Source organism: Macrobrachium rosenbergii, chromosome 14, assembly GCF_040412425.1.
Source record: "Macrobrachium rosenbergii isolate ZJJX-2024 chromosome 14, ASM4041242v1, whole genome shotgun sequence".
In the NCBI taxonomy this organism is placed as follows: domain Eukaryota; kingdom Metazoa; phylum Arthropoda; class Malacostraca; order Decapoda; family Palaemonidae; genus Macrobrachium; species Macrobrachium rosenbergii.
In genome coordinates, this window is record NC_089754.1 from 21,746,396 (window position 1) to 21,770,423 (window position 24,028).

At 34.8% G+C, this 24,028-nt stretch overlaps 1 protein-coding gene and 1 long non-coding RNA gene across 17 annotated transcripts in view; one reads left to right on the forward strand and one right to left on the reverse strand.

The window, feature by feature from the left end:
• The window catches only part of LOC136845773 (uncharacterized), a 71,787-nt gene extending 69,151 nt beyond the window's left edge, over positions 1 to 2,636 (forward strand). Inside the window, exon 3 of the long non-coding RNA XR_010855252.1 lies at positions 248 to 2,636. This is a non-coding gene — a long non-coding RNA (uncharacterized lncRNA). The remainder of the gene's footprint in view (positions 1 to 247) is intronic.
• The window catches only part of LOC136845771 (trichohyalin-like), a 576,224-nt gene that overhangs the window by 4,516 nt on the left and 547,680 nt on the right, over positions 1 to 24,028 (reverse strand). For 4 of the 16 annotated variants that reach the window (XM_067116039.1, XM_067116040.1, XM_067116031.1 and 1 more), the window contains 7 exons: positions 16,659 to 16,751; positions 13,673 to 13,840; positions 11,305 to 11,482; positions 10,895 to 11,050; positions 6,147 to 6,283; positions 5,213 to 5,439; positions 1,226 to 1,317 (listed from right to left, as the gene is read on the reverse strand). In XM_067116039.1, coding sequence (XP_066972140.1) covers positions 1,226 to 1,317; positions 5,213 to 5,439; positions 6,147 to 6,283; positions 10,895 to 11,050; positions 11,305 to 11,482; positions 13,673 to 13,840; positions 16,659 to 16,751 — 1,051 coding nt within the window. Of the gene's footprint in view, positions 1 to 1,225; positions 1,318 to 2,058; positions 2,331 to 5,212; positions 5,440 to 6,146; positions 6,284 to 10,894; positions 11,051 to 11,304; positions 11,483 to 13,672; positions 13,841 to 16,658; positions 16,752 to 24,028 lie in introns of those variants that run through there. The other 12 variants (XM_067116025.1, XM_067116030.1, XM_067116029.1 and 9 more) reach the window with 4 other exon arrangements.

Sequence of the window (24,028 nt, forward strand, 5' to 3'; positions counted from 1 at the left end):
TATAAAAATATGAAGGTGAATTTGTACGATGCTTATTAAATAGCACCACTGTGTAAACTCATTTTAATCCATCAACATTATCAAGATATCTGACAGCACTCTTTCAATTAAAGGTAATAATGTTATGAAGCACTAATATATTAGCCATTACAAAGACCTCTATGGAATACTATTTGCTATGTACTAGATTTGAATACATGCGCCTTTGTTTACAAATAATGTTGGGTGATTTTTCATGTTCTTGCAGGATTAAAGGGTATTCAGTCAAGAATTACTTACATGCAACAATGAAGACAAGACCAAGTTATGATGCCCATACTACTCTTGTTATAGCAGCAAATAGAAGGATGTTGTCCATACACCATATTGCAGTACAGCACAACAATTGGTGTACAACTCTTTTAAGGTAGTTTGAGAAAATGAGCATAGCTTCTGGAGTGCTTGATTCTCCACCAAGACGAGGATGGTACTGAGGTGTTTACTTTGAAGCCCGAGTTAGTTACAACTTTACAGAGAAGAATTTGTAACAGCAGAGTTCATGTTTTTTTTCTTTGATGGAATAATAGGTTTGGTCCGTGGGAGGGATGAAGCATCCTAGAAGCTATTTAAAAGTTACACCACTTAAAAAAGGAGTAAATGAGTTTGAAGTGGAAATTCTGAGATTTTACAGTTTATAAGTTAGGAGACAGTTAAAGGGCAGTATTGAAGGTCAGTCTTTTACTTTGGAAACATTTAATCTTAATGGTTACTGAACCATTTTAATCATGTATTAGTAAAATTTCCAGTATAACACCCTCAGTACATTTCTCTATTAATTAAAGATTCTCAAGCATTTAAATGTTTTTACATAAAATTTGGCTTTAAAAATTGCTGTATTTCTTATCGATAATGTTACTAAACTCTAAACAATTTGGCTTTAAAAACCGCAATATTTCTTATCGATGATATTACTTAACTCTAAACTCCACTAATTTTCAAAATCTATGTGCCTTCTTTCGGTGAGGTTCAGCGAGGGTGCAGGTTGCAGGAAAGGTATTATTTGGAGACAGAAACTTCAAAATGGAAATTTAGAAGGAAAGGTTACCAGACAAACTGTCTGTGGTTACGGGATGCTTTATATATATTTGATGTACCTTAAAAGTAATATAGAAGTAGAAAGAACACAGGAGGGATTAAAAACGCAACAAGCAAAAATGACTTGACTACAATAAAAAGAGAGCCTTACAGGGCGCGCTCCCCCGTCTGCCATTGTCCTTGGTTGCTTTGGAGCTGCTGAACCAGCCACCGCCAAACACCTTTCCCAGGAGGCTTCCGCCACTGACAGGGATAATACAAACCAGATTTGTTTGTTTCCTTGTTTTTTCTGCTATTGTCAAAATTTGGAACAAGCATACAACACTACAGGCTTACAGACACTTCAGCTTGTATAAGGGTACCAGTTGTCACTAGAAACATCTAGCAGTTGGCATACATTACGCTGTGATGTGGCTAGTGCAAATAAAGTTATTTAAATTTTCCAACAAATTTTGGCATTTTTTACATAAAATGGAATAAATACTGTACAAATAAATTATTCACCGAATTCTAGAAGCCATTCCATTTTTTGCACTTTTCACTCGGTTCAAATAAATACAGATTTAAAGTAGCAAACAAGAAAACCTTAGTGTCACGAATCTATTTTTTGGGTAGCACTTCCAGTGACATAATCAAGCTATGACAACGCAAAATAAAATTTATCAAGAATCGTGATTAATCATAAAAGACTTCATTATAAGTGGAACGGCAATGAAAAAAGTAGGCTTTCTATTAAATTCAGTCCAACCGTCTCTTACCGTTTGCTAACTGCTGAGCGACATTTTAGAAGCCTACATATGCTCACATGAAAATGAATATCGTTAGGGCTTCAAAATAAAAAAAAAATATCTCTTAATATACATCTGGTACCCGCCTACAGCTGAGGGTAAGCATAAAGTAAAACACTTAGAACTTAAGGGGGGAAATACTCATAAAAAATGACAAGGATAAAATTCTTTCTACACATCATAAAAATCCTTCGTAAACATCCAACAAACAAACAAATACTACCCTGCCGGAAATTCCAAAACTATACAGAACACTTCATGAACTCTGCTGTTAAAAGTTTTTTAATAGAATAAAAATTTTCCTTGATTGTTTGGTCCCTAAGACAACGACACATATTCTACATTTTTTTCTCTTTGTACAAATGGAATGTATGAGTGAAAAGACCAATAGTGGTCAAGGCTAAGGCAACGTCTGATGGGAGATATCTGAAGAATAGGAAGAAGAACGCTACGTAGAGGTACGTGATGCTGAGGAGCCCAAGAAAAGAAAAAAAAAAATACTTGTCAACACTTGGAGGGGAATCGTGACTTGGTGAAATACCCACTGAATGACTTCTATACATAAAGTAATTTTACAAATTAAAACAATTTTTGGTAATATTAGACTTTAAGCAACTTAATTATTTTAAAAGAATTCCCTTATTCCGAAAAAGGGCCATATTACATGCTACATGTACAATGTAAAAATATACACCTTTGTATTTTATAACGTTCGAGCACAATAACCCTGTGTACACAGTTTCCTGAATAAATGTATATATTACCTCCTTCAAATGTCTCTCCCTCTCTCTTTCCCATTCCTTGGACCGTGATTCACAAAAGGCTATGATGTATAGTCCCTAAGTCTTGAATCCATATTCCACCTGTTCCATCCTTCCTATTGGATTCAGTGTTCTGAAGTTCTAATTTCCAATTTTCACTTTATCCTAGTTTTATACACTAAAAAATTCTCAGCAGTCCCATATGACCGGGACATGGGGCAGTTTCTGAATTTTGCCTGTCATTTACTACGGCAGAATCTATGGAAGATTCATTTGCTAACTACAAGAGGTAACCTAGCAAATCGTGAACGAGATCAAATACACCCGCTGCTGCCTACTGGTTTCTAACAAAGCCTATAGAGCTGAAGCAGTGTGGAAAAATATTTTGATCTTGAAATGCTTATGAAATTCTGGTGTACCCCCTTATGAGCAGTGACTCTAGCTTACCAAACTGAATCAATCAAGAAATCAATTCAACAATTGATCTGGTGCCCCTTTGCTGAGCATTTGGGACAAAGTTGACGGCGGCTGAATTAAAGGTCCTATTATATGGAAAAAGTCAATGAGGAATGCTACACTACTCTTACAGTAAGTAACCGTAAAACATCCATAAGCATACACGAGCGACTGAAGAGGCAGCAAACATCAAAAGTACCTTCATATGCCATACCAGATAAGGATTTAGCGCTGAAGTTTACGCTTTGCCGTTTTTAGCATTGATACGTTATGTATCTCTACAGACAATTGGCCACCAGATTCTTAGGCTTAATTGCTTTTCCTCTGGAACTCGGCAAAGTGAGGTGAAAGGATTGCTAGATATACCAGTATATATCCAAATGATGACAAAGAAGGAAAAACAAAGGTTATTGTATACTGTTATTTAATATATCATTGAAATGACAGCTCTTTAGACAGCATTTCCGGTTCTACTGTTGGTGAGATATATCCGAAAAGGAAATTAATGTAGTGGTGTTGACTAAAGATCTCCATAATCACTCCTAGTTTTGATTCTGAAACTGCTGCGATCTATATTTCTGTACTAAATCTATCTTATTTCACTAACAGCTAAAACATATTCGATAACTACAACATTCGAGCTACATTACTCCCAACAAATGTCTGCTAACACATACCCCATTTAGCCTTCAATGTGAAAAATATTTGTTAGCAGATCAAATAACAACCGTTCATATCCTCCAATAACCAACAGCCACTGAGCGGGACAAATGAATATTATCACTACCGTCTTTAGGGCTTAACGTAAGCCCAACTTTTCCAGCTTTCCTTTGTGTTTTGTAAGTGCATCAGGCTACCCTTCCTATCGTCCTTTGAATTTCAAAAAAATAACAAGTGAATTTTTTCAAGCATTACTGGAACACCAACTACCTCAAGAGCCAAGTGATGAAAAAAAAACCTTTAGTGTTTATTAGAAAGGCAAATCTAATGCATATACCGAGAACCTAATCCCAATAAAAATTATGACAGAGTGGTCTGTACTAATCCGATGCCGGCATCTCAGGTCACAAATTTTATCCTATACCTGACAATGGCATAATTTCGTTTCTGATATTATAGTACAAGCTGATTCAGTTCCTCCAATAAGATGTAATGAACACCTGATATGAAGAATTTACCAAGTGTTTCATAATATAACTAAATCTGTTACGCCTAAATATTGCAGAAACAAGTGAAATGAAAAACAATCAGCACTGAATTTATCGACAACCTTACATCTTACTGAACCCTCCAGAAATTTATTAATGTATTCTTTAAACATAATATTAGTAAGGTTTATATAAGAATATGTTTTCATTTTACCTGGAATAAAGTATTATTTTACAGGTGCCGGAAGCATTATATTAATTTGAAGAAAGATTTTAAGTGAAAATTTAAGAAATGGTGAATGAAAAGGTGGATAAGTAATTAGAACCGGATTATTCTAAGGTTAAATAGGATATTCCTTTCTAAAGGATACCGTCAATCAGGTATCAATAGAGATAAAAGTATAATTATTATAAAAAACAATTATAACAGGTCTTAATGAAAACGTGATAAGTCTTTAGTAGGAAGCAAAGTACTTGAAAAAAATCAAATCACACAAAATGTGGCTAAAATCACAGAAGAAAGGACTCGAAGAGTAGAGTACAAAAAGCATTGTAAAATATTTTAACAAAAGTAAAAAATGCTTAAAAAGTTAAATAATAAAACTAATGGAACTTAAAAAAAAAATAACTGGACTGTCATACGGGATTCAGGTCGTACAGAAAAAGTAAGCGTAAGAAGGAAAGTGTAAAATATAAGAATTAAAAAGGAAACGACAATGAAACCAAAAGAAAAAGCTTAAATTCCTTATAACCACCGACCCAGAAAAGACCCTAAAAATTAACTTTTTAATTCACCCTCCCGCCTTTCATTCCTTTCATCCTGACAGTTGTAAATAAAACAATAATAGCCTAACCTGGGAAAAACGTGAGTCGCTGTGAATAATTTATAAAAAAATATATGTAGCTAAATGGCCATTCTTGACTTAAAAACCAATAAGGGTTGAGCCTAATCACACCCCCACTCTCATCTATACTTTAAACTTACCCAGACTTCTGGGCGTCATCTTGATTATCTAGCGAGTCAGACATACTGAGTCTGTCCTGTGAGCTGTTGGACTCGTCTGAACCTGCAAATGAGTACTGAGAGGCTTTGTAGAAGGAGGCAGCCGTTTCGCTACCGCCCTTAACCTTCATCAACTCCTCCTCCAGGGAACTTATCACTTCCTCCCGGAGTTTCAGGGCTGCTCTGATTGCTTCCAGTTCCTCTCGGTACTGAAATGGGGATATGAATGAAGAATTTCATATTCAGGGATTTCATTTTTTTTTCGCAGTAAACAGACAATGCTATTCGTGTTCATGATGAAAACAATATACACAAATCAATTTTACAATAAATCTGCAGAAGAATACGAGATTTTACTTTGAATTTGCTAATGACATGTTCTTTACGCTCCACATGCTTATGCTATCAGTGCAATTTATAAAAAGGGAATAATTAAATGATGCCTCTTTATTTACGAATAATAAAAAAATATACACGACTAGAGGGCTATGCAAATTTCAACAGCAATGTTAAGCATTAGAAGAAAGTAAGATTTTACTAATACAATAAAACGCTTCTTCACCCCTCATGTAACTGATGAAAATTTAAATTCTTGGGATGCGGACTGTTAAACTATAAGAAAAGGATTTCCGTGTCTATTGTTAGTTTGCATTTGCAGGTAAAAAGCCTAAAAACAAAAGACTCTGTTTCCATCAGATATTTGTGAGGTTAACGAGAATGGCCGTTAATGTTCTTGCGTGACTTCACTGAGAAAGTTTTTAATGGACGCTACCTTTTATTTTTATTAAATATAAGGTCAAAAACAATAGACTTCATACGGCATTTTAAGCATGAAATAAGAAAAATTTAACTCATTCTCATTTCCCTTTTTAAGGATAAAACATCAAAACTCAAAAGACCGTCTATCCATTCTCACCTGGGTATTTGCACAGGTAGCCTCAAGAAGCTGTTCCCTGAGAGAAGTGTTAACGTGTTCCAGATGCTCGGAAACAATAACTCGAGCTTCTTCAACTGCCTGGAATTTTTCAGCTTCCAGCTCCTCCCGAAGGCGTTCTGAAAGTATAAAATAAAAATTACTTACTGACTACATGGCTTACGCATAACAAAGAAATTAACATGTGAGGATATGAATAAAACTCTGTAAATGAATGTGGTAAGGTTGTGTACTTTGAAAGAAATTACGTAGCTTGTTTTTGTGATATACATATACACACACACACACACACACATATATATATATATATATATATATATATATATATATATATATATATATATATAATATATATATATATATATATATATATATATATATATATATATATATATATATATATATATAATATATATATATATATATATATAATATATATATATATATATATATAATATATATATATATATATATATATATATATATATATATATATATATATATATATATATATATATATATATATATATATATATATATATATATATATATATATCTCAGGCCTCTTCTCAAGCAGATGTTCCAGAAAATACACCCACCGGACTCGTCGCCAGACGGGAGTTAATGAGGCCAAAACCACCAGGGAATAGCTTAATTCCCATCCTTCCTGGTTCAGCGGTCACTTGCACCCCAACAGCGACATACTGCCACACCTACATATGCTTGTATATATATATATACTCGTGTAACACATCATCTGTCCATATTTTACCAGTGCACAGGGACACAGAAGGAAGTGCCCAAAATATATGGTTGCAATGTTCCAATAGTGTTTTATGGCCCTTTTATCTTCATATTATACCGTTGTATTACAGTAAAAGACATTCATATAATACATACATGTATATGTGCACGCGCGCGCGTTTTTATGATTATATATATATATATATATATATATATATATATATATATATATATATATATATATATATATATATATATATATATATATATATATATATATATATATATATATATATATATATATATATATATATATATACACGTGTGTTTTTTGTACTCCGAATAATCCCTGAATCCCTTAGCCATATTTTATTATTTTTGAAGACTTCAGTATTAGGAGAAATAAACTTGTCAGAGATGTTACTGGTCAATCAGTAAGTCTGTTTAGGAAGTCTATATCTTTGGCTGTTTCCAGGTGATATGGAACTCTACACACTTCTAGTAAAGTTTAGGCCACAACTGAGAAAACTTTCAAAGTTCATTGGCAGCCATGACCAGTTCACCATAGTACTGCATGTCTCAGGGAAGAAATGCATTCCATTCAGCACAATCGTAATTCATCCTACAGGAGATGCATCATATTTTCCATACGATCTAATGTATCTATTTAAAAGTTACTAGGCAACAAATATAATTCCTGGTGGGGAAACTGAGCAGTAATGTGAGTGTTATTTTGCATGGTTATATTAGTGCATTACAGCAGTATCAGGCCAGTCTTCCTCTATCCTTTTCTGGAGAAGGTTTACCTTTATTAATTACAGATAATTTGAATTTAGACGCTTGCTCTTAACAGTAATGCCCTTGCTAGAAACGGTAAGACACTTGCGAGGCACTTCGAGACATATGCCATTATTCACTCTTCTTAGTATGCTCCCACAATCCGTTGGTGAATTGACGAATGCATGAAAAACTTGCCCCTGTCTCATGACAGTGTATACAAGATTGCTTATTGCCTGCAGAAATACAAACTACATTCCCATAAAATTTACGTCCATTTCTCAAACACTGGGTTTTCTCATGGGAACTAATGAATAATAAAAGTTTCTGTAGATCTTAACAACCATCTACAGCTTTTAAATGTGTTGAATCTAGTGTGATATGAAACGAGTCCAAATAGCCAAGACTGGTTGCTTAGTTAAAAATTCTACTCCTACTCTTTAATATGAGTTTATTTGTAGCACGATACTTTACTTCCGATGCTTCCATGAACTTGGGTATTCCAAGAAAGACTTTCTGTATTAGTGGAGATGACGGCAGTAAGGCCACATTCTTCATTTCTGCAGATGGAAAATGTTCAGCTCTCTAGAGACTAGTAGCCTACTGAGATATTTATCGCCCGGACAAAATTGGTTAATTCCTTTTCTCCTACAATGGTAATTAGGATTTTTAGACCATTGTCTATATGCAAATTCAAGAGAGGCTGCAATCTTTGAAAGTCATGCTTTATAGCATAAGTTTTGTGACCTGCAATGCTATTTGTATATATTAATTTGGTTGATTCACCCTTTAATCTTATCTCTCGCTATTTTTCCATTTTTTATACAGTATATGGTACTTAACGGACATTTTGCCTTTGTTAATGACCAGACACTAGAATCTTGGTGTGGGTGGATATGTTTTAAGATTACTTCTTTCCTTGCAGGTAGGCAGCAGCGAGTTGCTGTGGACGGGATCTTTAGTGAACAAAGACCTCTTGAGTCTGGAGTTCCACAGGGCGGTGTTCTTGGTCCACTGTTATTTTTAGTGTATACAAGTGATATGGTTGTTGGCCTGGAAAACAAGATTGTTCAGTATTTCGATGATGCAACACTTGTGGGTGTAGTAAAGTCTCCACGTATGAGAAATGAATCAGGGAATGATGTAGTAAAATGAAAACCCTATTGATTAGCAGATCTCGTACAGATTTTCCACCCCATCCTCCCCTTCGGGTAGATGGAACTTTGCTGATCGAGTCTGAAGCTTTAACTATTCTAGGTGTAACTTTTGACTCACATGTAACTTTTGAAAAGCATCTAATGAAGTTTCAGCAAATGCCGCACGTAAGTTAGGTATTGTTGGTAAGACCTCATATATTTACAAGTGATAAAATCAGTGCACCCTGTTTTAGGTCATTTGTACTTCCTTTACTGGAAAACTGTTCTCCGGTGTGGATGTCTGCTTCTGCCAGATATTTATCTCTTTTAGACAGAGTGGTTCGTGGTGGTAGGTTTCTGTTTCCTAATAGCAGCAGTTAAGACTTGGACTATAGACGGATGGTCTCTTGTTTGTCACTTTTTCATAAGTTATATTTCAACTGAGATCTTTCACATTAACAATTGATCATTGATCCCCTTTAGCTGCCGAGAGCAACCAGATTCGCTGAACAGTTAGCAACAATGTGCAGTAAATTTGCTTCGCTGTCGGACGTCTCAGTTCCGGGTCTTTATTCCTCACACCGTTGGACTGTGGAATAGCCTCCCAGAGGATGTCGTGCGATTGGAGCTTCAGAAGTTCAAGCGAAAATGCAATGCATTACTACCCTAATACTATTGTTCTTGCATTTTGATACATTTTTTATCTATCCATTAATTTATTTCTTTAATTTAATAATAAGTGAGATCTCTTCTTTCTGCATTTCTCTTTACCTCTTACTTCTTCCTAATGAACACCTTATTCTTTGGAAGCTTAAAGATTTCAAGTCAATGGGCCCTGTGTGCTTGTTCCATATGAATAGGTTTCATCTACTGAATAATAATAATAATAATAATAATAATAATAATAATAATAATAATAATAATAATAATAATTATTGAAGATTTACTAGAAATGATAACGAATATCCATTGAACCCTGGGATGAAACATTATTAAGAAAATTTATTCTATGAATTCATGACGTAAATATGATAAAGTATTCTCTTAATGCGTGGCTGAAGCGTTGATAAGGGAAATTAATCGCTAATTCATGACGGAATGCAGACTAATGTCCGACTAAGTCTCTGAGCTCTCTATAATTCTTCAGAGTGAAATTCTCTAGTGTTGTTTTAGAATTTCTCAAAAAAGGAGAAAACTGCTGAAAGTTTATTAATGGCAACGAAATGTCAAAGAATGATCTTCATTATTGCTTCTGGGAAAGGCGGTAAAGATGTTTATTTGTTTACCATAATATGATTATCTTGAATTTTGTTAATTATTGTGAAAAAGAAATCTTACTGGATTTTTTTGCACTTTCAGCTAAACTTTACATCATAATAATCTTGGCACATCGTCGTTACATCAGGTTCTGGGTTGATATGTAATACTTTGCTATGATGAAGTTCTCAACTATCTACTACAATTTTATAAATATCGAAAGCTTACGTACAAAACAGCAAAAGACTCAATTGCTACGTTTTTTCCTAGTTCCTACTACTTTTTTTCATTATTTACCAATATCAGCAATATTATGTTACGTTACCTGTATAATCTAAACTATTGCTTTCCCTCTCTCCTTTAGTCATGGGGTCCCTTTTTTCCCAATTTATTTCCCTTTCTCTCTGATGTTTTTGCCAATCGTTTTAGAACGAAGGTTGCATTATAGTTCAGTAGTTTGGCTGAGCTGTTATGCAATAATGATGATCTCACCTCCATCAGTATTATGGAAATCCATTTCTCCCTAATTCAGTGATTAATTCAGAAACCCATTACTCCTTTAGGTTTCTATGATGACATACAGTAAATCAAACTACAATAATAGTAAAGACTTGTGTTTCTGCACAAACATACTGATATACTTATCAAAAATATCCTTCAGTACCTGAATTCTTACGTAGCTCAGCGCCTGTACATAATGGTACCGACAAAAAAATAACATCTTCATTTTATTCTCCTACCGAAAAGTCATTAACTTTCATTCCCTGCTTGATTAGGCGTATTCTATACTATCCTCCTTAAGCTAAGTTTCCTTACCCATACTACTCCTGTGTTGTTCACAAAGGTGTTCCACCTCGTCATTATGGGATTTCTCCAACTGCCTTCTATCATCTTCACCCGAAATCTGGGAGGTGACGGCAAGCCGGGCCTCTAGATCTGCTACTTGTTCCTTGAAGTCCTGTTTCAGGCGTTCTGCAAAAGATTATAAAAATAAAAATCATCATCGATGTATGTGATATAGTGTTATTTTCACACAAAAACAAAGAAATGCATGGAATAATTTCATTTAATATTTGGTAAAAAAAATGACTGCAGTTTTCTTTCTTTTTCAAATCATAAACTGCCTCTAGCAATTTGCTTAAAACCAACAAAAATTAAGTTTTGCAACGATGTATGTTTTTTTTTAACCACCATGAACTCTTTTATTTATAAAATCTTTCTCTCACCCATTTCTTCGGTGTGCTTCTCCTGAAGGCGTTCCTGTTGTGTCCAGTTCTTTTCGTCCAACTTTTGTAACTTCCTTCTGAGTTCCCACACGTCCCTGTCGGCGTTGGTTCTGAGGTTTTCCATCTCTTTGTGGTAATAAGCGTCCTTGTCTGTCAGGCTGTCTTTTAGCGTCGAGATCTGATGGGTTTTGGAATTAAGGATCTTTGAAAAAGCAATGAAAATGTAAAATTCGATAAAGCTTAAAAACAAGAAAAAAATCTCTCACCACGTATATTTCGCTTCAAAAGGTAAGGAAGTAGGTTAAACAAAATTATCCGCAGCGATATATTCTTGTGGATTACGTGTGATTCCTCTTTTGAGGATTTAGATAAGTAATACGAGGGAAAACAACTCCATAAAAACATGAGCGTAAATTCAGATTCTCGAATTTTGCACTTTTTGTGACCCAATTGAAGTTGTTTGTCAAAAATCATAAACCTACTTTCTATGCATTATGCGGCACATTTGTTCGTTTTATGAGCTGCCGACTACGTCAAAATCCTCGACAAAAATATTTTGATAGTTTTTAGGGTAGAAGAGTAGATCGGAATCTCTGAATCTATACATTTGTAAAGAAAAGAAGTCAAGATGAAAGTAAAAATTGTTTTTATATATATTTAAAAATACGACATTTTCCTAATTTGAAAAATCTCATTATACTCTGCTTTGTTAATTTAAGATTTTCCTTACCTTTTCACCTGCAATGTAATAGCTAAGGCAAATTATTTCTCTTTATTTAAAACAAAACAGGGAACATGTTTCATCAAGAAAGAGAAGTAACGCTCCTTCTTTTTCCATTCAATACGACGCTATTCATACCGTTTTCCATTTTCCTCAAAACATTTTCGTCTAAAGGGGCCCCTCTCATTGAGGGTAGTAGGTTGGTAAACAAAGTAGGCATTTCCTTAGGGATTTTTTTTTAAGGATTTTTTTCTCAATTTCTCTATTTTATACTATGTAATATCTACATTTAATTTTAGAATTTTTAAAAGGATTTTCATTCTATTTCTTTTATCATATAAGGTAAACAGCCTATACCTCTATAGAAAGAAACAGCATAATTGTTAATATTCTTGGGGGAAAGGCCACACTATGATAACAGCCTCCAAGATAGTCTTATTAAATTTGGCTTACCAAACCCCTGTCGCCTTAGTTTGTTGGCCGATGGATTTTCGTCCTATTAAGCTTTAAAATATTCACTGTGTAACTACCTTCGTTAGGATGCCTTCCTCTGATTTCTTTAATGGATACCTTGTAAGGTAAATCAAAACTATTAGCCGATAACATGATTTGAATTATTAATTAAGAGTACAAAGGCAATGAAACATATGGTGGTGTTCTGATTCATGAACAAAATAGGTCTATTCCTACCGTTAAATAGCTAGAAGAAAAATGAATGTATTTAGAGAGCTAAATCTAAATTAAGAACTTTCTTCAGCTTTGACTAGTCGTTTTAAGGTTTAGTACTTCTTAATTTACAACGGTAATTCTGACCATTTTTAGATGTGAAATTGGTTTAAAAGTGGATGATTTGATAGTACACTGGAATAACATTTATGGCAAGGTTACACCTTTTTTTGGGGGTAGGGTTGGAGAGGCAAAATTTGCTTGTGTCATTTAACACCTTAAGAATTTCAGCCATGGTTGGCTGAATGAATATGCAATGAATCTACGACAATCTAGATACAACATTATAGTATTCATCACTATTGCTTCAAATTCGATCTGAAACCTAGGAAAATAATACTGCTTCCTTTCGATGAAAATTCCCAACGTTTACGATGCTGCCTTTCAAAGTTTTTAATGGACTGTTTTCCAACCATATAAAATCTTTTAAATCTCTGGGCAATGAGACTAGAAAAGCTTTCTCTTAGAATAATGAACCACTGGTGTACCAACACTAAAAGTAAGGCAGTGAACCAGTTTACTAATATTTTAGAGAGATTTGAAATTTTTGTCACTTTGCCTTAAAGATTAATTAAATGTGCAAGTCCATGAAAACTTTTGAACACTAGTATTTCTTGTATTTTAATAGTTCTGATCTCTGTACAATACTAGTCTTTCTTGAACCTGTTTACATCTATGCCTGGAAAGACATCACTATCCAGTCTTCTCACTGTCTATCTATTTCCTTAAGATTAGACAAGGCTTACTTATAATTTTGAATAGCTATTTTCAACATGAATAAATCTAACAGATCTCTTTAATTATTATTTTCTTCTTTACCTTGATCAACAATGACCACTGAATCTCTGACGCTAATTTAAAATCTGTATTCACAGAACGTACAATTCTACAATCCGAAAGACCTTCATCTTATTTGCTCACCTCCTTTGCCATCTCCTCCTGGCGGAGCTCCCAAGACTGCTTCAGCGCCCTGATTTCTTGTTCCTTTTGGACTTTCATGGATTCAACGGCTAGGTGCTTTTCTTCGGCGTGAAGGTCATCTAGTTCGGCTTTCAAGCGGGAACACTCTGTCCTCAGTTTGTCTTCCCACTAAAGGAAAAGAGTAATGCAATTTGTTACTAATAGTATTTGTAATTTCAAACAGTTACGAAGGACATTTGGTGACCAGAAACATGGCGCTCGTGAAGGATGAAGAAATATCTTAAGGGTATCAAGAACGACATGGAGTAAAATATTTCCCTCGTGTATACGTATGTATGAAATTAGGAATATTTTCAAGAAAAACAATAACTTCTTGACAGAATCAGCAATTACATGACAATAGTACTTTTCCCATAAGCACCAGAAACAGCATAAAATCCCTCTTTTCTTCAAAATCATCAAAAATTTCAATATTGATAGAAGTTTAACGATAAGGCCTGACAGCATGTAATACGATACTCCCTAATAACATCAACTATTGTATGATTTGTGCAGAGTAGCAAATGAAATACATAACAATAAATGTTAAATAAAAATCTAGACAACAGAAAAATAAAAAACCCAAGCTTTAAGAACGCAAAGAAAAAGAAGAGGATTGTGAAGTTTTCAAGCTAACAGTTTACCTAAAAGAATCAGATTCAGGCTTTGAACAAAACGTTTGTCCATTATCAAACGTTCACTGCTGTTTCAGTTCTTAAAACAAAACTTTTCTTGTGAGTGACAGGATATTATTTCCTTTTTCTCCCACGGTTAAGGAGGCAGGGAAAATATCTTTGTACGAAAGACGAATGGAAGCGTAAATGATTTTATAAGGACATTCACTGCTTCTCAACTATTTTCTGGCGAAAAAAGATAGATTCAGTTTTCTCACTCTTTTATATGTGAACATTATTTTTCTTCCTCACGTTTTAGTTTTTCACTTAATTTTCTTGATATTAATACCCCACAATTTAAGAGACAATTGTGTTGATTACTATACTGAGTATAAAAGAAATAACACTAGCTACGTGTTAATGAAGAAACAAAACCTAACAATCTATTGGGATGAATAAAGGCGAGTCTAAAAAAGACAAAAATAAAAACCATAGAATGTTAATAAATACAAGTGAATACTGTACATGTTGAAGCAGGGGTGGGGGAATCATATCCAAATATTTTTTATTTGTATTACTTCACAACTCATCATCCTCGTCACCATTTTCATAGCAATAAAGACAACAACCAGATACGCTGCAGCTGTCTGCCTGATACCCACACTGCGGTAATAGCTTTCAATTTTGTCGGGATACAGTTTCAATCGGATTCCAGCTTGTGATTGCATAATGCTTGCGAAACAAAAAAAAAGTTACACTCGTCAACTTTTATTCATTTCTGCATTTTGACTACTTCATTTGTTCAAAATAAAAAAAAAAAAATATGCCTGAGATGAAAACGAAAATTTCTCAAAGCATAGGATTCTCATGAAATAAAAAATGCATCTCTTATTAAAGTTTACCGTAATGTATAATTATACCTCGGTGCACTTCGGTTATTACTCGTAATATCCTTTTTTTTCTTCTGCTCCAGAAATTAAACTTACATGAATCTGATAATTTCAGTCACGGGATGGCGAACTGAAACAACAATAGAGCTAAACGACAAAATTGTAATTCCAAACGCCTCTACCTCGTAGAGGTCCTACCCCAACCACCCTCTCTTTATGGCATATAATTTGACGGAGTAATAATCTGTCAAGTCTACTGGTTCTTTACTGTTCACCCCAGCTGCGACCACAACAATCGACTATCGGGCCCATATATATTGTGTATAATTCCCTTCTCGTCCGGTTCGGGATCTGGAACACTGGTTGTTCAATTACGAGTAATACTTGCTCGCAACCTGAGATTCAAAGAATAAGACTGCTAAGAATGTACAATTAACAGTTAAGCTACAACATTTCTTCCCCTTTATGATGCTAAAAACAAAAAAAGGATGATTATAAGTAATACAAAAAACAAAACTCGCAACTCGGGTTTTCATCTCGTCTCACTCATTAGCGCTGTTATGAGTGAAAATAAAATGTGTTAGTGACAGATTATTTCAATTCAAAGATGTAAAAAATAATTCAGTTAAATGTACTTCAAATGGAATAGTATGGCAATTCAAGTTCAGTGTTAACGTAAAACATCTGACATCAAGATATTTAATTACAGTAACTGGCATGCATTTACCCCACCCCCCCAGAAAAAAATACATGAACCCCGTATTTCTTACCATCATATCAAATAAGCGCATTCTTCATTAGGAATGACTAGACCAAAAGAACCACTCACAAAGGTTATTTTCTCCCCCAAGGTATTAGTACAGAGTGAGTTAGTTATTTTTTAAATGTCCTCTTTAAATTGCCAATCATTTAGATACACTGAGGCTTGGAAATCAAATTCATGAAATAATACAAACACGAGCGAAAACATAGTTAATTCATCCATTTAAGGTATTACCAACCAGCATCCTATTAACGCCGGGATGCTCGTACAGTAAAACCGAAACTCCATTAATGGCAACTTTTATCATGCGGATGCTGGCTGTGATATTACGGGAAACTATTTTTCCTTTTTCATCACTCGCAGTCACGAGTCATACGATTAATTTTCAGACGCCTCTGAGCGCATAATTAGGTATCAGCCGTCAGAAGTTCCAATTTCCAATCTTTCCTACCATTTATCATCAATCTTATAATCTTGTTAAATTCCTTGGCTAAGAAGAAATTCATTCAATAGTGAAACTAGCTACATAATCAGAAAACCACCACGCGAGAACAAACAGCAACTCTCTCTCTCTCTCTCTCTCTCTCTCTCTCTCTCTCTCTCTCTCTCTAACACACACGCAAACATTCAGATGTGACAATTTGGTCCAAGGTGTGTTTTCGAGGGAATTCAATACTTACCTCAGCGTTGAGTTCACTCTTCATCTTTTCTTGTTTCTGGCGAAACTCCGCCTCTGTGTCGTCCGCGTGTCTCTTGTGACGATGGAGCGTGTTCTGTGAAAGAAAAATGTAGGCAATAAAATCCAGAAATATACTGTTGCTGAGGAAACATAAATCAACAGCATCAAGAGATAGATAGAATATGGAATTTAGGACAAAGGCCAAGAGCTGGGACCTAAGAGGTCGTTCAGCGCTGAAACGAAAATTGACAGTTAAAAAGTTTGAAAGGTGTAACGGGAGGAAACCCTCACAGTTGCACTATGAATCAACTGTTAGGAGAGGGTGGAAAGTAAGACGGAAGAAAGAGAATATGAATGGAGGTACAGTAAAAGGAATGAAAAGGGTTACAGCTTGGGGCCGAAGAGGCACTGCCTAGAACCTTAAGTAAAGCCTACAGTGCACCGCATTAGGTGCACTTAGGCACTACCCCCTTACTAGAAAAAACTGAAAAGGCGAAAACAATTCACAAGCACAAGACACCAAAGATATTCATATGAAATACTCGTATACATTGTAAGACTCAAGGATAAAAAGCAACATGCGTTCCTTATATGTGCTTAAATCACAGAAGAAGCACATCAAACGCTAAAGAAGGCAGCATAACTGAAGAAGTCCAAGAAACATGATATATTCGACAAAGACTTCATGTAATTTTAAAAGTATTTCAACGAAAGCTATCATATTGCATCGCATTTCATATGCGAAACGCTGTATGTCTGATTTGGAGTGCCAAAAATTTATTGTCTTTAAAAGTATATACAAGAAAGTAAGCACTTTTCCATCAGTGACTCATCCATAATTACCACACACACACACACACTATATATATATATATATATATATATATATATATATATATATATATATATATATATATATATATATATATATATATATATATATATATATATATATATATATATATATATACATATACATACATGTAAATATATAATATTAACTCTGAATAGAGGATGAACCCGCTGTGCAAAAATCCTCCAAAGTATCTACCTTTTGAACATCCTGTCTACATTCAGCCAGTAACTCTCCGAAGTTTGTCATCCTCCGTGAATGGAGAGGTAAACAGTCATGAACTAGGAGTTTTTTTTTTTTTTTATTGGGAAAGAGTGCACCTGATGCGAGTAACACAGTAACTACGATGGATACTAGGTCTGGTATTTGAAATGTGGAGATCGTCTTCCGTACATTTACCATTCTTCAGGAGGTATTTTTCAAAGCCAGTTTTGCTCAGGCTCTACTAAGCATGTTCACTCCTCGAAGAATACCTCCTGAAGGATAACTGTACAAGTTAAACACCATTTTTGAAATACCGGACCTAGTCTCAATCGAAGTTACTCGGTTATTCGCATTCTTCCCAGTAAAAGAATCATAGCTCATGATTGTTTACCTCTCTATTTACAATGACCAACACCGGAGAGTTACTGGCTGAATGCAATAACATCGAAAAAGTATTTATCAGAAAGACTAAAAGCCGTCACGTTTATCACTACTTGCCATCATGTATTTACTCCAACATACTACTAAAAAGGAATCACTCTCATTCTTCCAACTTCTACTCGTGTACTTCCAGCTTCTCTACAGCCATTTTCTTTAATAAACTTACACTGGTAAGCAAACACTATCAGTGCATCTCTAGTCTCTCACCATCCTTACCAGTTTCTCTTTTTCCACTAAAAATGTTATGCAGTCATGGAATCATACACACCCTGTCTAAGGCCAACTTTTCCATTAAAATAGCCACTTTCCCATCAAAATTCTTGACACATGCTTTACTTCAAACATGAAAAGTTTTAATTGCTTTCAACTAATTGCCTTGTACACCATGCACCTCCAACGCCCTCACAATACATGTTTATTCATTCCTACCTAAGCTTCTCTACGTCCATTTGGGTCATGCCCAACTTTTCACACTTTGTTCCCTAACTCTTCACACAACTGCAATCTGCGCAATACTTTTTTCTAAGCCCTACTGTTTCTTATCATCCTGTCAATATTCTGTTTCAATCAAACTTTCCTGAACGAAGCCTCATAATTTTTAAAGGCAACGAGGCACCGTTGTCGCTTTTCATTTTATGTAAAGGAACAATGATCTCCCTCGTCTATTCTTTTGCAATTTTGTATCGTTCAGGCATACCACTTGCATATTGCTAGGTTAATCAGTTATTATACTGTCATCATCTGCTGCTACACCTACATTATCACCCACTCTATTCCTGGAATTCTCCCACTCTTCGGCTCTTAATTGATCTGACTGCAACCTCAACAGTCGCTTCCAGAATCATTCCAACATATATGGTAACCCCTTCAACTACTAAAGCGTTCATGTCTGTTTCTCTCCTAGCTCATATATAATCATTCCCTTTGCTAATTACCGTTTTAACACAGTTATTTCTCCCCCCCCCAAAAAACATATTTAATAAAAATTACCCAAACTCGACTCTGAATCTAATAATTATATCTTAACTCCAACTTCTTTCTACCTCAATAAACCGGATTCATCAGAATTGTCAGCCCATCACCGCTTCATTAGAAACACCTTTTCTCATCTTAAGTTTCATCTCCATCTCCTAACCTTCCCTGGGCTCTTTTATCACCCCATCCACTAAAAATAATCAGCAGTCATGGAATCATAATACTGTACACTCATGTTTGAGACCAACTTTTCCATCAAAATAGCCACTCCTCCATCAACGTTCTTGACACATACTTTACTTCGAACATGAAAGGCTCTAATTGCTCTCAACAAATTACCTTCGCCATGGACCTCAAACGCCCTGCGCAACGCATGTTTATTCATTCCTACCTATGCTTCTCTACATTCGTTTGCGTCATGCCGAACTTTTTACACCTTGTTCTCAAACTCATCACACAACTGTAATCTACTCAGCGCTCTTTTTTTTTTTTTTGGTGTAAGCCCTATTGTTTCTTCATTCCCATCAATCCTTCTGTTTCAATCTAACTTTCTTAATTGAAGACTCACAATTTTTAAAGACACCGCTGTCGCTTTTCATTTTATGTAAAAGGGACGATGATCTCTCTCATCGATTCCTTTGCAACTTTCTATCGTTAAAGCATACCACATATATAATAATTATATCTGCTAATTACCCTTTTAACAAATTTATTTTCTCCCAAAAAATAATGTTTGGCTAATATAAATAATTACCAAAACTCAACTCTGAATCTACTAATATCTTAACTCCAACTTCTTTTTATCTCATTATGGCCTTGCTAATATCTTTCATTCTGTTACATACCACAATACAAACTTCTCTTTTTTGCATTGTAATATAAGCAATTTCCTCCTTTATTTTATTAACCTATAATTTTTTTACCACACCATATGCATCATTTACCTCTTCCAATTGTGCGCCTCTGCCAACAAGATTACCTACTGTATATACATACATACACACATATATATGATATATATATGCTCATATTATTATTTTAAGAGATAATACCAGAGGTAGTATAAAAGAGAACTCATTAAATAAATGAAGCCACAGTAAAAATGTCATTACAGGTATCGCTCTTCTTTGTCGGGGACCACCATCGCTGTTTTACTGAGGTGACGACAGCAGAATACATTTTGACATTTGCGAAGCAAAACAATAGTATTGTATATCATACGTGTTTATGTTCCAGCGCGTCAGTTCATGCGTAGATGCCTATTCTTCACGCACAGAGAGAGAGAGGGTGATGAAACACGCAGAGACAAAAAAAAAAAAAAAAAAAAATCACGGAAGGACAAGTCTGCTATACACAGCAACGAGGTAAAATAGCAACTTTAATTTTGTCATCATTTACGTACTCTTGTCGCCTGTTTATTTTGCTCCCGGAATAGCAAAGGGCAGTAAGGTTGTTCGTTACAGGGCATATATATATATATATATATATATATATATATATATATATATATATATATATATATATATATATATATATATATATATATATATATATATATATATATATATATATATGTGTACTTCATATACATCACGTTTACACCTAATCTAGTTCTTCACCATATAAGATGCCAGACGCCGTTTCACTTTCCTCATCCTGCTTGAACTCTGTCCTATATCTCCATCTCATTTCCATTATCTTTCTATATATTAATTTATCTATCCATAACAGTCTCTTTCTTTGCAAACTATCTTTTGCGTTCTAAAATAAGATTACACTTCAGGTACTCTTTCTCCGGTTTTCTGTCGTATATGGCCCTTCTCCACCATTAACATTTTTCTCTCCACATCCTATCCTACTAGTGAAGAGCAATATATTACGTACTGTACAGTATGTGCAGAAAGCATGATCAGGGTGACTGATCCCTCTAAGCCCAATGGTGCACTCCAACGATGACGAGAACAAATTGATGCTTCTCAGTGAGGATCCCTTGTGCAAGTCTATGAATCTGTTACACCATTTTCTCACTCATCCTTGCGGCTCTGGTATTTTCTCCCGCCATAACTCTTGCATAAAATCCCACACTCTCTATTCTTTGTTCATACAAACGCTTTCATAACTCTGCTGTAAGCCCATCATACATCATCATTTTCCCGTTCCTATCCTTCTATGTGCCCTCTCCACCTCTCCTGTGTATATTGGTGGTCTTAATTCCTCGCTGGGCAAATATGGTATTCTTTTAAAATATCGGTTGTGATTATTCATAGACTTAACCAGTTTATATACGACTAATCCTTATCCATCTACCTAAGAGAAATCCGTGGTTCTCTTGTGATAGGGTGTGATTATTTTGTGTACGCCTCTCCTTTACGTTAAACGGTTTCCCTCTTTTCATATGCCTCATCTAATGCCCGTCCATCTGCTCTTGCTATGAATCAATCTCTTAACCTCCTATTTTGTTTGTTTTGAAAACTTTCTCATCTCAACGCCTTTCAGATGCCTCTCTACTTCAAACTTTTTTTTTCTTTTTTTCTGGTACCCTCACGAATTCATCCTTCTGGCATAAGATTTCTCTGCCGCAATGTTTTAAATTTCAGTGCATTTTTAAGACGTCCTCTTGAGTTCTGCAGTCTACACGTCTCTCTCTCTCGCTCCCTCTCTCAAACCTTTCATCTTTGGCTCTGTTCCCACATTTGTAAACTCCCTGTGGTTGTTCCTCATTAGGTAATCTATCACCGTCAACTATCACTCTATGGCGCGTATCCACTCTCAGTCCATTTATCACTTCGAAAGTTACTGTATAGTTACTGTACAACTCATTCGTTAAGAAAAATTCCATCACTTTTTAAGTATCAATCAACTTGGCAAGGAAATTATCTAAATTAATACGATATACCATTATAGGGGTCTATTCGAGGGGCTTAACAAGAGGGCTGGTGGTATAGTTTGATTGAATTTCTATCTTTAACGCCGACAAAGCAGAGAGGAAACTTAGTTTACTTGTTACTCTTTCTTTTTGTTTTTTATTGATTATTTTTGAGTGAACACCAAAACGAATTTAGAAGGGATAGGGGATCCTGTCATCCTTCAAATACCAATGGGGACATAAGATTTTGGAGCAATATATACAAATATGTTTGTTTGTGTGTATGCGTGTGTACCATTATGTAAATGTCATTTTCATGGGGTCCATTTATCTATCTATTTTGTCTTCAGTTTACAAGTCCATCATATACTTTAGGCAGCCCTCAGCTTGGCAAATTAAGAAGAGGTTTTTGATTCCTTCCAGATATATACTGAGCTCTCACAAATTATAAGCAGTCTTCCTGACTTCCATTTACCTGCATAACCTTCCTCTTGCTTACATTCTCTTACAATTTTCTCTTGCAAATGCTTTCTTTAATTACCACTATCAACAGCAAATATCAGTGTCCTCCTTATCCTTACAGCTCATTAAAGTTATCCAGTGAAAATATATCCTGATCTTCACCCACTTTTACACTACACCAGTCACTCTCACATCTATAAACTCTAACACAAATTTCATTTTCATCATAAAACCCCGTCAAAACAATTATAGAGTACTCTACACACTATTAATCGCATCACATCTTTCCCAATACCTTATATGCCATCAAGCTATAGCTCTTGATTCTAAAACTTTTCAAAAAACAGTTTAAAATTAATACATATTCACAAGTCTTGTTAAAACCTACATTGCCATCCCTCCTTGAGTCCGGGCATTTTAGTCTCAGTGGTAACATGAAACTTAATACTAAATTTTTTTATTATTTTACTTTACGTTGATTTTCCAGAAACGAAGCAGCTAAATTGATAAGTAAAAATGCAGCGACGTGTTTGTTCCAAAGGATTTTGCGAAAACTGTACCTCACAATCATTTGCTCACATGTCGTATTAAATAAGCTTATTTATTTTCACATTTGTGAATACTGAACATATTTACAATAATCCTTAATAGTTATGAAAAATGCCAGGTGGTTATAATAATGCAAGACGCTTTCTGCTGTGAGCTGTAAATGTTTATGTCTCGTAATTTATGCTCATGAATAATGATCGAATTCGTGTTCCAGGCGACGATGTTATGCACACGGAAATAAAAAATACTCAACCTACACATTTAATAAACTGTATACTAAACTAATTTTGTCGAATATACAAAAATGGAAGAAAATGAGTATCTTTTCTTTCCTTTAAGACGCAAAACGGATGGATCCCACATCAAACTTAATAACTCGAATTCGTTCTGAAATGTTATACAAGTGCTGAAGCCTTTTCATCACGATGCAAATTCCGAATTGGAAAGTTTCAGTCGACTCATCAGAAAAGAGAAATCTTTAAAAGCTTAATGTTCCTGATGTGGAAACTGAAAGGAACGTTGAATACAAGGAGAATTTTCGTTTAAAGAACCGACGAAAGCATAATATATTGAGCACTTTGATAGTCATGAGCACCCATACCCTGTTGATAGCCTTATTTAGATCCTGGTATTGTTTGCATGAAGTCTGACGATCGAAAATAGGCATTTGCGAATTACGGATAATGTGCACTGTTTCCGATTTTTCTTTATATATTGGAAAATCGTGCATTATGAATTTAAGTGCCCATTACAATATACTATTATATTCAACGGAATAAATTTAACTAATAGAGCACCAAAACACGTTTTTCATCCGAGTTTTGTAATCTGTGTTAATACTGTTAATTCAATGAACATATAACCAAGTAATATTCACTGAATGTGCAATGATTTTAACAGCTATAATCTTGGTCAAATAATCTAGACATTCCTTTATGTGCGAGCAAGAGTTCTGAGGAATTGAACAGAATGTGACATAACTTTGCAGGCATATTAACTAGGTAATTGTTTCAAGAATATT